A 17,558-nucleotide genomic window follows, 5' to 3' on the forward strand; every position below is an offset into this window, starting at 1 on the left:
ACAGGGTGTTTATAGGATGGCCAAGTCTGTGCTGTGCTGAGTCACTCAGTCGTGTCCGACTCTTTGTGACCCCATGGACTGTAGCCCTCCAGGCTCCTCTGTCCGTGGGGATTCTCCAGGCAAGAGTACTGGAGTGGGTTGCCACGCCCTCCTCCAGGGGATCTTCCCAACCTAGGGATTGAACCCAGGTCTCCCACATTGCAGGCGGATTCTTTACCATCTGAGCCACCAGGGAAACGCAAGAAAACTGAGTGTGTAGCCTATCCCTTCTCCAGGGGATCTTCCTGACCCGGGAATTGAACTGGGGTCTCCTGCATTGCAGGTGGATTCTTTACCAAATGAGCTAACAGGGAAGTCTGTTCAAGTCTCTACTTCCAGCTAAAAAGCCAGGTTCAATATACGAGTTACAGATGGATTAAGTCAACAGAACGTAGGCCATCTGAAAATCAAGTAATAAATTCCTGAATTTAGAGGATTCCTAGAAAATTGTAAATAATTCAAAATCTACCTCAGTTTGTACTGTGTTACCAGGTAATTGTATATTATTTGGCTGAAGTATTAAGCACTGACTTAAAAAAATTTATTTATTTTAACTGGAGGCTAATTACTTTACAATATTGTAGTGGTTTTTGCCATACACTGATATGAATCAGCCATGGGTGTACATGTGTTCCCTGTCCTGAACCCCCCTCTCACAGCCCTTCCCATCCCATCCCTCAGGGTCATCCCAGTGCACCAGCCCTGAGCACCCTGCCTCATGCATCGAACCTGGTATGGCAATCTATTTCACACATGGTAATATACATGTTAAACACTGACTTTTGATTGTAAGGCTCTTGGTGTGATAAGATGTGAAAAGTTCACACAGATCAATTTCCTCCCACCTTATTCTTTATCCTTAAGTCTCATGAAATTTGCATTTTCTGATTCTTGCTGCATTTTTATAGTCAACAAGCTATTGGGCTGTCTAGATTAGTGTTTAAGTGTTAACTATAGGAAAATTTGTTATAATGCAGTTTCTTTAACTACATATTAAATTATATCCTCCAGAATATAACTACACATAAAAGCTTATATGTGAATGTGCTTAACATTACTGCAAAGCTTATATGTGAAAACAACAATGTGAACGTGCTTAACATTACTGAGTTGTACACTTAACAATGGTTAAGATGGCAAATTTTATGCTGTGTATATTTTACAACAGTTGAGAAAAAAAAGTTTATTGTAAACCTGCTCACCAATACCCGTCGGATAAAGGAAGTCCTCTAGCATCTTAAATGCTGTGCCATGATTTTAGTTTAATCAAATAGTGTTCTTTTGGGGAAATCCCTACTTATCTGACCCTATAGAATTATTGAATGGCTCAGAATATGATGACCTATGGCAAAACAAAACACAGTGAAACCAAGCTTTGGCCGAGCACTGATGACAAATTCAGACCAACGTGACACTGAGGGAGAATTTTCAAAGTAATCAAGCGCTTAGAACATAATGTCTTAAAAAAAAAAAAAAAACCTTGCTTTCCGTGATTCATTTAGTTTACAATCACATAATGAATCTAATAAGATTTGAAATAGCTGAAAGGAAAAGGAGAAGGATAATTTCTGACAGCTCAGTTACTAGGTAGAAATGGCACCCTGGAACCTTATCTTTAAAGTGGGTAAAAATGAGATAAGGAACAGATTTAAATTTAACTGCTGCTAAGCATCTGTTTCCAGCTCACCTCTGCCCTTATCTGCATTCATTCCATGCACAGAAATACACGGAGTAGGAACTACAGCTTCTGCCCAGAATGGCCTCTGAGCGGTGGGAGGAGTTTCACGACTTTCTCCAGGGATAAGGAACACGCTCAGAGGCTCAGCCTGAGTCATGCACGAATGCTGTCACACCCTTTCCCTGCAGAGGACCCGGGCGGGCTTCCCGTCCACAGAGCACAGCAGAACCCCGACCTACCGAGAGAACCAGGGAGCCGGCTCATGGAGCCGAGGTGAACCCCCCCAGTCCTGCACACTAGAGAGAGGTGGCTCGGATCAAGATGAGAGCCGTCGTCTTTGCAGCCTTTGGAGCACTGCTTCTGTCACCTGCTTCCTGTCAAAGTGGTAAGCTCTTTCCTTATGATGTCGGGTGGGATTGCTACTTTGTGTCCCAAGAGTCAACCGAATCTAGTCTCTTTTACATTTCACACAGACTGCACACCCCCCAAAAGCAGAGTGGAATCTTGGTTATTAAAAGGGGGAATCATGGACGTGAAGAGATGTAGTTTGTTCACGATTCCCATCTTGTCCAAGACTGTTCTCTGCTCGTATTTAAAAATTTGTGGCACAGTCCAGCCAGGAGAGCTCTACAATTAAATCAAGAATCAATTTTCTTTAAAAGGTTTTTGTTTTCCTAAGCATTTCCTCTGATATGGCAAGGAATAACGTTTTTTAAAAGAGATTTTAAAAATCCCATGTTAATAGCTCCTGGTGAGTCACAAATGAGGAAAACAAGAATATTCCCTGAAAGACAGAGTGGTTGGTCTGCTTTCAATAATCACTGATGCTAATCAATTCGCATTTCCCAAAAGAAGTATGTGTTTTCTGTTTCACTCAGTACAATGTTAGCCTGTAATTTCCTGCTTGCTCTAGATCAACCAGGGACAGGGGTATCCACAACCTCCTTACTGTCAGGGTTCCACTCTCCAGTGAACATTTTAGGAGCCAGAGAGCTGATGGAGTAAATGACAGTGAACAGGGAAGATAAAAATTATACAAAAAAACTCCAAGGCTCTATAGAGAAATGCTACCTACACTCACAGCTGGAATCGCTGAGGTGGTCTTAGGACAGTGTGGAGGGCAGTTGCTCGTGTGGGAGTTACAGTGAGTAAGTGCTCTTTCTGGGAGAGGATGAGCCAAAATCAACCAGAAGAGCACAAGAAAAGAAGTCTGCAGAGGTGGTTCCCTCAAGGTGCTCGTGGGGTTTGCTGGACGTGAAAAGGGGGGAATTAAAGGGTGACAAGGTAAAGAGATAACAAGGTAGGGGAGATAAATTAGGATTTGAGATTAACATATATACATTATATACAAAACAGGTAAACAACAAGCAACAAGGACCTACTGTATAGCACAAGCAACTGTTCTCAGTATCTTATAATAACCTTAAGGGAAAAGAATCGGAAAGAGAATATATATATATTACATATCTGGTATGCATAAAACGGAATCACTTTCCTATACACTTGAAACCAACACAACATTGTATATTAACTCTGCTGCTGCTAAGTCGCTTCAGTCGTGTCTGACTCTGTGCGACCCCATAGATGGCAGCCCACCTGGCTCCCCCGTCCCTGGGATTCTCCAGGCAAGAACACTGGAGTGGGTTGCCATTTCTGTAAAAAGTTTTATGAAAAAAAAAAAGGCGGCAAAGTGAAAGGCGGTGAATTTGCTTTCATCAAAAGGGGTTGGGAAGAAATGGAGAGGAAGACACCCCCCCCGCCCCCGTTTAGTGGCTGAAGTCTCTTCCCTGTGGGTCAGTCCCTCTCCAAAGCCTTTTCTCAGGTTGAAACACATTTCAGGGACATCATGTCAGATGAACCTGTATAAAACACTCAAATAAATGAAAACACACACACATAATTTAACAAGCATTCGTTCTTAAGGAAAACCAGGCTCTAAGGAGTAAAAGACTTCTCTGAGCTGGATCAGAGCCAGAATTCTCATGGAAATGGAATCAAGGCTTGTTGACAGCGTCACTGTTCAGCAGGTTTTCAGGCACGACATCTTGCTCAATCACTGGAATTCTCGAAAACAGACACACACTGGGTTTCAATGGCTCCCTTACCAGATCTTGAAGGGATATAACTCGCACAGCATGTTTTCAGCCTCCATTTTCCAGCTCTGTGCCAGCCTGAAAAGGCCCTTCTCTTCGGGTGACATCAGATGCGAGAATTTTCCAAAATGCCCAAGTGAGCAGAAGGATTTGAGTGGCTGTACTCAAGTGGCACACCTCTAAGCCACACACAGGCATAGAAGAGAGCCACTTCCCCAATTTTTCTTTCCTTTAATCTTTCTTCCTTTACAAGGACACCCTCTGCTTACGCCCCGAATTCAGTTTTTGTGATCTCAAGGTTATGAGGGAGACTTCAACTTCACCCGAGGGGGAACTGGTAGAGATTAAAGCCGGAATAGAAACCAGCTTTGAAGGAGAGCCAGGTTGCTAAACACTAACTAACCTCCAGGATTCAACAGGTAGGAATTCAGGGCTCATGTGAAAAGAGGTAACTGGAGAGTAAGGCATTTTAAATCGATGTAAGTATTAGGTTTATATTCAGCATAAAAGCCTGTCTTAAGGTAACGTTAGAAATGTGAGAGAATCTACTTTCTCTACACGTCAAGGATTAATTTATGGAAAATTACATAATGAAAAGCAGGTTTGAGTGTTAAGGTTTATTTTGTTTTTAAAATTGCTCTCTCCTGATGGACATGAGTTTGAGCAAATTCCAGGAGTTGGTGATGGACAGGGAGGCCTGGTATGCTGCAGTCCATGGGGTCGCGGGGAGTTGGATACGACTGAGTGACTGAACTAAACTGAACATTGTATAATATTTAGAAGTTCAAGAGACATAATAAAAATTAATTAAAAAAAGAATTAAGATTATTAGTATCAATGTGCCAACTAAGTGACAAATATTTGTAGTACGTAATTTGTTTTAATACTCTTTTTCTTTTCTTCATTTCCAACTTCTTGAATCATCAATTTCCTCTTCTAATTTTTCTTCCTTTGTCTCCTCCTCTCTTGAAATCTGGCATTCCCCTACAATTCTGCTTTTGGGTTATTTTTTCTCACATCTCTCCCTATAGTACATTCAAGCACAAAATCAAAGTACTGTCTCTACCCAGACTAAAAGGCCCATACACCTCATGTGGGCTCCTGAAATTCTGGATTCCACATTTAAGTCTAACCTGTCACGGCACATTCTCATTCTAATATTGCACCAGCAATTCGAACTCAGGAATATTCAAAACTGAGATCTTAGCTTTTCCCTGTGTTGTACCCTCAGCCCCCTTGCTTGCACCACGCTCCATCTGCCTCTCCTCCGATATTGTCCAGAAGACAAACCTCCCAGTCATTTTTGCTTCCTGCTTCCCTTGCAACATCTCCAGATGCTAAGCCCCTTTGAGCCTCCATTACCGAGTCTCATGTGTTCATCTTCACCTCTGCACTGCCATTACTCCAGCTCTGTAACCCACCAACTTGAGTTGAAATGATTACAGTAGCCTCCAAATCTAGACAGCATATTAAAAAGCAAAGACATCACTTTGCCGACAAAGGTCCATAAAGTCAAGGCTATGGTTTTTCTAGTAGTCATGTACAGATGTGAGAGTTGGACCATGAAGAAGGCTTAGCGCTGAAAAACTGATGCTTTTGAACTCTGGTGCTGGAGGAGACTCTTGGGGCTTCCCAGGTGGTGGTAGTGGTAAAGAACCCATCTGCCAATGCAGGAGACATAAGAGACGTGGGTTCGATCCCTGGGTTGGGAAGATCCCTGGAGGAGGGCATGCCAACCCACTGAAGTATTCTTGCCTGGAGACTCCCAAGGACAGAGAAGTCTGGGGGGTTACAGTCCATGGGGTGGCAGAGAGTCAGACACAACTGAAGCAACTGAGTATGCATGTGTGCAAAAGACTCTTGAGAGTCTCTGGACAGCAAGGAGATCAAACCATTCAATCTCAAAAGAAATCACCCCTGAGTATTCACTGGAGGAACTGATGCTGAAGCTGAAGCGCCAATACTCTGCTCATCTGACACAAAGAGCTGACTCACTGGAAAAGACCCTGAAGCTGGGCTAGATGAGCGCAGGAGGAGAAGAGGGCGGCAGAGGATTGAGAGGCGGTTAGATAGCACCACTCACTCAATGGACATGAATCAGGGCGAACTCAGGGAGACAGTGAAGGACAGAAGAGCCTGGTGCGCTGCAGTCCATGGTCTCGCAAGAGTCGGACACGATTTAGCAACAACAACAAAGCCTCCAAATCAGATCCCTTTGCCTCTCACTTCTTACCCTCTTAGCCTTTTCTCTACACTGTCATCAAAGTGACCTTAAACACAAGTCAAATCACGGTTATATTAGTTTCTATTACTGCTGTAATGAATTTCCACAAAATTAAAACACAGGGTTTATTACATTTCTGAAGGTCACAAGTCCTGAAATCAAGGTGTCAGCAGGGAGGCTCCAACAGAGAGCCTGTCTTCTTGCTGTAGTCGCTCTCTCGAAGCACATGCATTCCTTGTCTCATGGCTCTTTCTCCAATCTTCAAAGCTGGCAGCAGAGCCTTTTCCAGGATCTCCAACTTTGGCCCTCTTGCCTCTCCCTTTTATAAGGAGTCTTATGATTACATCTGGCCCACTAGCCAATCCAGGGTGCTCATTGCATCTCAAAATCCTGAAGCACATCCACAAAAGTCCCTTTTGCCACAGAAGGTAACATATTTGCAGGTTCCAGGCATTAGCGCATGGAATCTTTAGGGAGTCATCATGCTGTCTACCTCAGTGGCCATCCCTCTGTCCACAATTTTATCTGCATACAACCACAGCATCTGTGAATGGGCATGTGATTTCTTAGGACAGCTTAGGGGCCCTTCAGAGATTTGGCTGTAACCTACTCTTTCAACTTCACCTGCCAGATGTACCTTATTTGCATAAGAATGTGCTTTTGTGCATCTTCTCCATTAATGTGAGAATTGAAGACAGGAATGGTATTGATTTAAAACTGTGCTTCACTGGCATATAAACATGCAATAAACATTTGCTAAATCAACTCATCTGATATTCCCAGATCCCACGTCAGCCTACATAATTTTGGCCCGTGGCCACTCATCACCTACCAGATTCTTAGTCTTCTATTAAATTCCACCTCTTTATGTACCTTGCTTCATCTTTGCTCATATTCATCTTTTCCTTGACATTTTGCCCCAACACCTAAATCGATTAAATACTGTCTGAATGCCTATACAGTTTATAATCAATATGACATTAGCCTATAATGGTTTAAACTGCTATTTTTGTCTCTTCTTACAGTATTATAATTCCCTACATACAAAGAGTTGTCATCTAGTTTGGGTTCCCGCCTGGGTTAGCGTGCTGCTGGGGCATATGATATACATTAAATGCTTTCCTGTTGATTACCTGAGCTATAATGACTGTTTAAAATAAAAAGGATCCTAAATTCTACCATTACAGAAATTATGTAGCATGAGAAATCTAGTTTTATTGTCTCCTGAACAATAGATATCCCTCAGTGATGAATCATATGTTAATACTTCTTTTCAATTACAGGCATGGAATATGGTGCAGACAATTTGGCAATGCCAACCTTGCCTATTAAGACCTTCCGTGGAGCTCCCCAAAATTCTTTTGAAGAGTTCCCCCTTTCTGCCATAGAAGGCTGGACAGAAACCATCACAACTGTAAAAATCAAGTGCCCTGAAGAACTTGATTCAAATCTCCATGTGAATAATGCTACCATGGGGTACCTGAGCAGCGCTTTAAGTACCAAATTGATACCCACCATCTACATCCTGGTGTTTGCAGTAGGAATGCCGGCCAATGCGGTGACCCTGTGGATGCTCTTCTTCAGGACCAGAACCATCCGGATGACCATCTTCTACAGCAACCTGGCCATTGCAGACTTTCTGTTTTGTGTCACACTGCCCTTTAGAATAGCTTACCATCTCAATGGGAACAACTGGGTATTTGGCGAGGTCATGTGCCGGGCCACCACGGTCATCTTCTACGGCAACATGTACTGCTCTATTCTGCTCCTCGCCTGCATCAGTATCAACCGCTACTTAGCCATCGTTCATCCTTTCACTTACCGGGGACTGCCCAAGCGCACCTATGCCTTGCTAACGTGTGGACTGGTGTGGACGGTGGTTTTCTTATACATGCTGCCGTTTTTCATTCTGAAGCAGGAGTACTATCTTGTCCAGCAAGACATCAGCACCTGCCACGATGTCCACAACACATGCGAGTCCTCGTCGCCCTTCCAGCTCTACTACTTCATCTCCTTGGCATTCTTTGGATTCTTAATCCCATTTCTGGTCATTATCTACTGCTACACAGCCATCATTTGGACGCTTAATGCAAAAGATCGTAGGTGGTTGTGGTACATTAAGGCGAGTCTCCTCACTCTTGTGATTTTTACCATTTGCTTTGCTCCAAGCAATATCATCCTTATTATTCACCACGCAAACTACTACTACAGCAACACCGATGCCTTATACTTTGTCTATCTCATAGCGTTGTGCCTCGGTAGCTTGAATAGTTGCCTAGATCCACTCCTTTATTTTCTCATGTCAAAAACCACAGATCACTCTACTGCTTACCTTACAATGGTGAAATCATCTTAGAGATCAAGGAAAGCTATTTGTGAAAAGATACATTCTTGAGGTAACATATGCATAGAGCTCTATTGTCTAGCTCCATTTTTAAGCTCCTAAAAAACAATGCTTCAAAATAAAGCATTACATACACCCTAGCTTTTTTTAAAAACTGTCAATGCAGGAGAAAAGATCTCTCTCTTCTCTTCATGGCAACGACACATCGGCCCGACTCGTACTTCAAGCTCTTGAAATATCCGTCTTCCCAACTTCTAAGAGGTTTCTACTCTAGATGACTTGAAGGTTGAGGATGGAGCAGGGGGCAAGGGTGCAGCAGGGGCAGGGGCGGTTAAGATCTCTGTTTTTAGTATCTGGTGTCATTTTTAATTCTTCTGCCTCCTTCAACTCTCAGGCTGCTGGCTGCCTTATCAGCTGACTCTGTGTGTATAGTATCTCTCAGTACATCTGTTATCCAGGCCCACCTCTGCCTTCTAACCATTCTCATCACTGCCAGCCTGTCCTCCACTTCTCAGGCCACTGTTAGATTTGTTGTTGTTTAGTTACTAAGTCACGTCTGATTCTTTTGTGATCTCATGAACACATGATCTCATGTAGCCTGCCACACTCCTCTGTCCACAGGATTTCCCAGGCAAGAATACTGGAGTGGGTTGCTATGATTAATCTTCCCCAAATGCCAGTTTGAATATATCACTCAAATCTCCCAGTTTAGAAACCTCCATTGACCATTCACTGCTTTGGAATAAATTATAAAGATTTAGATTTAGCATTCAGGACTGACACTAATTTTATCTACCGAAAAACATGCATGGGATGTAAGCACTGGCTGAGCTTCTCCCTTTGCTATAATCTACACTTCTCCTCATTCTGACCCTGCCCCTCACTGGAAAGCTATTTCTAATATGTTTGCCTTAATTCTTTCCATCTTTCGAAGTCCTCAAAGGGCCACTCTTCCCTGATTCTCTATTCAGAAGTTCATTTTCCTCATCTGAACCTTCAAAAAACTTTTTTGTATTTTTATTTATGGCACTTTAGAGAGCTCACTTGTATACAAATGTTAATTCCATAAGCACTTACTAAGTACCATATGCGGTAGAGAAGGGGCTTGTCCTCCCCCTTCTCTAAGTTTCTAGTAATAATGTCAGGCCTAAGTCTTCCCAGGGTCTGTGGGGCAAGGCTCCATGCTTTGCACATCCTGTGGTTGAATGAATGAAATAATAAAATCTCAAGGCACCTAAACAGCATGAAAGTCAATTAAACTCCTACTGAGACAGCAAGGTAGTCCATATGACAGGGCATATTATTTCTGGTTGGCCACATCAAAAAAGAAAAAAAAAAGGCAAGCTAAGAATATATTCAAGAGGTCACTTATAAGCTTAAAATAATGGCTCCATTATTTTTGTCCTTAAACATAGTTTTTATATGAAAATGATATTTTGTGATAATCTTTCCCTCAGTTTAGACATCAGACAGAAGGTGATTATTAGTGGTTAAGGGCATAAAGGATTGTGAGATGAATTTTCAAATTTGTAGGAACGTGCATTGACTGTACACTTTGTAGTGCCCATCAAAACAATAAAAGACATTTTAAATGCTGATTTGTGAGTGTGCAGAGTTTCCTATTTCACTGGACTTAAGACTACAAAAAACAAAAAAAAATGTACACAAAGAACATTTACAGTACCTGTGTGGTTACATGAAGAGTAAAAATAAGGTGAACACCAAAGCAAGCAAAAAAAAAAAAAAAACAAAACACTAAAATAAGTTTCTAGATGACAAAAACCCCAATGGAAGGAACTGCTTTCTGCAAACTGCAAAATAATGAACTGTAATACAGTTTTACCTACAGAAAAAAAAATTCAACACTATTCACTTGTTAAAAGCATACTTAACTTTTATGCAGTAAACAAGAACTTTTGGGGTGTATAATTCATATGCCTCCCAAAATTCTCAAGAAAAGGCTTCAACTTAAAAATAGCTGACAATTCACTGCCTCCAGTGACTAGACCTAAAAGCGTGCTCTCTGCAAACATATGCCAGGCCTACTTCCCAGCCTTTCCCTCAAGAAATGGAAGGAATCTGGTGCGTATGCAAGGTTATACCTGAAATACTGTTATCGAGGACCAAGAATTCTCATCAACTTACATCATTGTTCTCAATCTTTGATAAAACTGAGCATTCTACTAAGATGTCATCCATTTTGACTCTTAATGACTATATACTTTGGCACAAGCTGTACTTCATATTGACAATACCAGTAATGTAATTTTCCTCTATTATTTTCCAAGGCTAGACTTTTGGAAAGTAAGGCACATAAACAGCCCCATAAACACATATGAAAATTTACATATATCAAAACAGCAAAGGTTCGAAGACAAAGAGAGACCCCCACTAAATAACAGAATCAGGTGTTTTTTTTTCCCCCAGGGAAAGAGAATGTGCTGGGAAAACAATGTGTCAAAATGAAGGAGCAGAGAAAGAGAAATGCCTTTAAAAATGGCAACTTGACCAAATCAGATTCATCACTTGGGGCTGTAGTGTTTCATCATCTCTTGTGCTTAGTCACTTCAGTCTGACTCTTTGTGACCCTGTGGACTGTAGCCCATGAGGCTCTATTGTCCATGGGGTTCTCCAGGCAAGAGTACTGAAGTGGGCTCCCATTTCCTCCTCCACAGGATCTTCCCACATGTCTGCATTGCAGACAGATTCTCTACTGTCTGAGCCACCAGTGAAGCCCTTTAATCTCTCAGTAAATGGCAATATATTGTCGTTCAAGCTTCTAATTTTATAGGTCAATAGTGGTTTAATGCCTGCTCTAGCTCAGATTCCTAGGTTCATATTCAGGGCTCTAATTACACTATTAGAGCACCGGTTTCACACGTAGGAGGGCTTCCCTGGTAGCTCAGCTGGTAAAGGATCTGCCTGCAATGTAGGAGTCCCCGGTTTGATTCCTGGGTCGGGAAGGTCCCCTGGAGAAGGGATAGGCTCCCCATTCCAGTATCCTTGGGCTTCCCTGGTGGCTCAGCTGGTAAAGAATCCTTCTACGATGCGAGAGACCTGGGTTCGGTTCCTGGGTTGGGAAGATCCCCTGGAGAAGGGAAAGGCTCCCCACTCCAGTATTCTGGCCTGGAGAATTCCATGGACTGTATAGCCCATGGGGTTGCAAAGAGTTGGATGTGACTGAGTACCTTTCACTTCACACTTAGGGGGAGGCCCCGCAGAGAGGCGGTGGTGCACAGACACCTGGCGGCTTCTGAGTGTTTTGAAGAGGTGCTGTGGAATTGCGCCTTGACCTAAAGTCCTGAGACTGGGGTGCTCAGGAGCAGACATCCACTGCTTGCCTATAAAGGTTTGTGGTGTCAGTCTCACCTCAAAGACAATCCCCCCATGTGGCTGTCAGCAGAGAAACCCAGGTCTACCTCTGTTTTGCATGCAGAAGATCCCAGTTTGTGGCCGGAGCAGGCCTTGTGTCTAGAGAAGACTTCGTGACAAAGACGTCAACGCACCACCTGCTGACCTGCATGGCAGCTCCAGGGGCCACTTAACACTAGCTACACTTCATAAACCCTTTTTTGGGGGTGCATGCTCCATGTCAAAAGCTATATACTTCTACATACATACATTAGAATCAATGTAACTATGTGTTAATAGGGAATTATGTGTTATTGTATATGATTCATTTACTACATTATGTAATCATTTAAGCCTCACCATAATCCTATAAGGTAGGTACTAGAATTTTAATTTTACATATGTGAAAACCAAAGCATAAAGAATTTTAGTGACTTGAGTAAAATCCCTAGCTAATCGGTGGCAAAGCCAAGATCTAAATGGTTCCTGTCTGTCTCCAAAACTAAGAACTTTAGCGTCGTCCAATGCTATGTCACGTGCTACGGCCACAGCTACCTCGGTAGGGACAGCAGGGGGCAGCCTGGTCCTCCTCGCTGACAGGGTCTGCTCCCCCTGCTGGGATGAGGGCACACAAGGCCCGGCTTGAGTCTCTCCCTAATTTTTTTTTTTTTTTTTGTATAGGTAAGCTCTTTTTTGGGGTGACATGCTCCATGTCAAATGCTATACACTTATATATATATACACATACTATAAACAAATAGAAATTCAATAAAAGTGAAAAAATAAAACAATGTAAATCCTATTCACTCCATGCTGCTAAACTGCCTCATTAGAGCTGAAGAAAAATATTCCCCAAGGTAGGGCCTTCGGTTCTCTGAGCCTTCCCTGGGATGGCATAGCCTTGCCCTCCGTTCTTTATGGATGCCTCATGTAACTCACCTTCATCTGATCCTCACAGCAACTGTTAGGAGTGGTGATAATGACAGTTAATTCATAGGGCTGCTATGACTTATTCTGAGGACTGTATTAGGTAATAAACATAAAGTATCCACTATCATGGCTGGCAAACAGCAGGTGATCAATAAATGTTTGCCATAGCCAAAAATGTTCTTCCTGTTCCAGATGAGGCCATTCCTGGGTTATAAAGACCAGTACAAACAAGATGCCCACTCCTTTGGGGCTGGATTTGCACCTGGGGACATCGCAGCCACAAGTGGCTGAGTCCCAGGGAGCATCAGGAGACAGTTCTTCCCGTTCACCCAGTTCTTCCAGGGTGGCCAGTATTTACGGGATATCTCACAACCACAGTATGAGCTCTGCGGCCCTGTGCTCTGCAGTGGGACCTGGCCAGGTCAGTTTCCTCCTGTGCCTAGAACAAACCAAGCTGGTGCCCATGTAGCCCTGCTATTACCTGCTTGCATCATCCTGCTCCCACCCATCAAACCAACTCATCCTTACCCTTCTCGAGCTGCTCCTGATCTACCTCCACACCAGCCTATCTTAGGATTCCAGCCCACAGCAACCCTAACCATCTCCGAGTCACTCTGAACATTCCTCGTTTTGACACTTGGCCACCATACTCACCTCCACTGCTGTGAATTTTATGTAGGAATGCCCTCTGTCTTAGGAAGTTTCTAAGCCTCTTGAGGACAAGGACAGACCATTCGAATGGTATCGTGTGTCCCTTGGATTCTCCCCTTCCCCTCTCCCCCCAAATTGGTCTGTAAATTTAAAAGAAACACACCTATTATCTAAACAGAGTTGAAATTATATATATATATAAAATATATATTCTTTTTTGAATTCTTTTCCATTATAGGTTATTATGAGACATTGAGTGCAGTTCCCCATGCTATATAGTAGGTCCTTTGCGATTAAAATATGCACACTACTATATAAAAAATAGACAACTAACAATAAATAAATAAAAAAACACATCTACTAAGACTTACCATGTATTTCTGTGTTTTAGCCTGGTATAAAACATCCTGGTAGTGCTGGGCAAAGTCAGGATCCACATTTTTAATCTTAGCAGTGGGTAATAGCAGGCTATCTAAAGTTCTCAGAGGATCCCCTTCATCAATGGCTTCATTGATGTATCCCACAGCTACAACTCCTAGAAAACAAAGAAGAAGAATTCCTTTTTAAGTCACAGTACATCATAAGTTTTCTTGAATCACCTATAGCAAAGATCGAGTTAGAAAGGGGGGCTGGGGAGATCACACATACACACAAACTGCAAGAGCTAATAAACAGCTACAGCTAAGGCTTCCATGGGCTTTCCTGGAAGCTCAGCAGGTAAAGAATCCGTCTGCAATGCAGGAGACCCCAGTTTGATTCCTAGGTTGGGAAGATGCCCCTAGAGGAGGGATGGGCTCCCCACTCCAGTATTCTTGGGCTTCCCTGGTGGTTCAGATGGAAAAGAATCCGCCTGTGATATGGGAGACCTGGGTTTGATCCCTGGGTTGAGATGATCCCCTGGAGCAGGGCATGCAACCCACTACAGTCTTCTGGCCTGGAGAATCCCAAGGACAGAGGAGCCTGACAGGCTCCATAGGGTCACAAAGAGTTGGATACGACTGAGCAACTAAGCACAGCACACAAGGTTACATAGTAGGTCAATGTACAGAAGTCAATTATATCTTTCTACAATTGCAATGTGCAATCTGAAAATGAAATTAAGGAAAAATCCCACAATAGATTCCAATTACAAGTAGATGACACATAGAATAAACACTTAGGAATAAATTTAACAGAACAAGGATAAGACATATATACTGAAAATTATGAAAGACCATTGGAAAAAAACGATGACCAAAATAAAGGGAAAAATTATCCCACGTTCATGGATCAAAAGGCTTACTACTACTAAGATGGCAGAGATCTCCAAATTGATCTACAGATTCAATGCAACCCCTATTAAAATTCCAGCTGCCCTTTTTTTTAACAGAAATTGACCAGCTGACTCTAAAATTCATATGGAAATGCAAGGGGTCAAGAAATAACCAATGTAATGCTCGGGGAAAAAAAAACAGAATAGGAGGACTCTTTCTAATTTCAAATTTACTACAAAGCTACAGTTAATACTGCATGGTACTGATATATACAGAAATCCATAGGTTAATGGAATAGAATTTAGAGTTCAGAAATAAACCCTTACATCTAGAGTCCACTGATATCTGACCAAGACATTGCAACAGGTGAAAAAGTCTTCATAACAAATGGGCACAGACAACTGAACGTCCTCTGCATAAGAATGAAGTTGGACTCCCTTCATCGTATCACACACAAAAATTAACTCAATATGGAATAGAGATATAGACATAAAAGCTTAAACTATAAATTTTTAATGTCTCAGAAGAGAAGTAAGGGTAAATCTTTGTGGCCTTGTGTTAGGCAATACTTCTGACCTATAAAACCAAATACATAAACAAAAAAAGGAACAAAGGGATGTTGTAAAAATTAAACCTTTAAGAGGTACACACTATTATGTATAAAATAAACCACAAGGATATACTGTATAACACAGGCCATGTAGCCAATCTTCTAAAGTAACTATAAATGGAATGTAACCTCTGAAAGTTGTGAATCAATATATTAAACATCTGTAACATGTAATGTGTACATCAACAATAAACATCTGTAACATATAATTTGTACATCAACTATAATTCAATAAAAAATAATTAAACCTGTTATGCTTCCAAGGACACCATCAAAGAAAGTGAATAATCTACAGAATAGGAGTAAATACAAGTTCTGTATCTGATAAGAAACCTTAGGTACCTGATACACAAGAATATCAAATATATAAAGAATTTTTATAACTCAAAAATAAAAAAGAAAACCCAATTTAAAACAGGTAAAGGACTTGATCAGATATTTCTTTAAAGAAAATATACAAATGGCAAATAAGCACATGAAAAGATGTCCAGTATCACTAGTTATTAGGAAAATGCAAATGCAAAGCACACAAAATACCACTTTCTAACCACTAGGATGGCTATATTGAAAAAGACAAACAATAACAAGTGTTCTGAGGATGGGGTGAGACTGGTGGTGGCGATGGAGAATGGCAGTCACCTCGGTAAACAGGCAGCTCTTTAACATATTAAGCATACAGCTTCCATATGATCCGGTAGTTCCACTGCTAGGTATATACTCAAGGGAACTGAAACCTCATGGCCACAAAAAAGCTGACACATGAATGTTTATAGAAGCAATATTCACAAGAGCTAAAAAGTAGAAACAACCCAGATACCCATCAACTGATAACTGGATAAAAAATGCATACCCATGGAATAGAATATTACCTGACCTAGAAAGTAACATGAAGTAATACCTATGGAACAGAATATTACCTGACCTAGAAAGTAATATTGGAGAAGGCAATGGCACCCCACTCCAGTCCTCTTGCCTGGAAAATCCCATGGACGGAGGAGCCTGGTAGGCTGCAGTCCATGGGGTCGATAAGAGTCGGATGCGACTGAGTGACTTCACTTTCACTTTTCACTTTCATGCATTGGAGAAGGAAATGGCAACCCACTCCAGTGTTCTTGCCTGGAGAATCCCAGGGACCGAGGAGCCTGGTGGGCTGCCGTCTCTGGGTTCGCACAGAGTCAGACACGACTGAAGTGACTTAGCAGCAGAAAGTAATATGAAGTATAATGATCCAACACAGATGGACCTTGAAAACCTTATGCCAAAAGAAAGAAGCCAGACACAAAAGGCCCCATATTCCATGATTCTCTTTATATGAAATACCCAGAATAGGAAATCCACAGAAACAAAGCAATTGGTCGTTGCCAGGGGATGGCAGGATGAGGAAAAGGGAGTGACTGACTGCTGATGGGTACAAAGTTTCTTTCTGGGGTGATGAAAATGTTCTCAATTTAGATACTAGAGATGGTTGCACAATTTTTAAGATATATAAAACCACCATAAAAACACAATAAAATGGGGAATTTTATGGTATATGAATTATATCCCAATAAAGGTGTTGTAAAAACAGGAGATAATGTTGGCCCATGGAACTTGTTAGTTCAGGATCAACACAGTTTCTCTAGATTTGAATAAAAAGAGAAAGGAAGTACTATGAAAAATAAAACAGGAGATAACTTGACATACAAGTAGCAGCTCATTTCTAGCGGACGCCTCACTTAGATAATAAGGCCAAGTACTGCTACTTGACGGAATCAGAGAATACCAGGGCTAGAAGGATTTACTGTAAAGAGGTACAGAAAAGAACACAGAATTGCAAAGAGATTTGGATATGCATTCTATTATTTGGTTTATTCTACTTCACCACTTTGTAAAGAACACCTAAGAGACAGTTCAAAACCAAACAATTCCCTATAGTGTTAGCAGAGTGACTTTCAAGGTTAATATAGTCCATTTCTGTCCAGTGAATATTCTGTGATGATGAAAATGTTCGGCCATCCAGTATGGTAGCCATTAGCGACATGTAGCTAATGACCACCTAAAATGTGGCTAGTATAACTGAAGAATTTAAAATTTTATTTACTGTTAATTAGTTAAAATAACCACAGGAAGCCGGCAAGTGTAGGTAGGTTCCATAGAAATTATCAAAGTCGTGCACGTTTGGGGAAATTTTTAAGGTTCAAGTATGGCTAATTAACATCGCAAATTCTCTAATACCATCTGGGAAGATAACATCTGGAACCCTTTGTATGTACCAAAGGATGAATAAGCATACCTACCAATTCAAACTTCTACTGTCTCTACTATACACAGGATCTTAGGACAGAGACGGACAGGTCCAGGAACGAAAAGCACAGAAGCCACGTCACACAGTTGGAAAAGTATTTG

The 17,558-nt window shown here is 41.7% G+C and overlaps 2 protein-coding genes across 2 annotated transcripts in view; one reads left to right on the forward strand and one right to left on the reverse strand.

Moving 5' to 3' along the window:
• The window catches only part of LOC120852603 (ras GTPase-activating-like protein IQGAP2), a 309,398-nt gene that overhangs the window by 79,297 nt on the left and 212,543 nt on the right, over positions 1-17,558 (reverse strand). Inside the window, exon 13 of the mRNA XM_040225934.1 lies at positions 13,682-13,845. Coding sequence (XP_040081868.1) covers positions 13,682-13,845 — 164 coding nt within the window. The remainder of the gene's footprint in view (positions 1-13,681; positions 13,846-17,558) is intronic.
• On the forward strand, positions 1,764-9,976 carry LOC120852600 (proteinase-activated receptor 3). Its single transcript, XM_040225931.1, has 2 exons — positions 1,764-2,102; positions 7,318-9,976. Exons 1-2 carry the CDS (start codon positions 2,039-2,041, stop codon positions 8,388-8,390), a joined length of 1,137 nt encoding a protein of 378 aa, XP_040081865.1. The 5' UTR covers positions 1,764-2,038; the 3' UTR covers positions 8,391-9,976.

The sequence above is a fragment of the Oryx dammah genome, unplaced genomic scaffold (assembly GCF_014754425.2).
Source record: "Oryx dammah isolate SB20612 unplaced genomic scaffold, SCBI_Odam_1.1 HiC_scaffold_26, whole genome shotgun sequence".
NCBI classification, from domain to species: Eukaryota; Metazoa; Chordata; class Mammalia; order Artiodactyla; family Bovidae; genus Oryx; species Oryx dammah.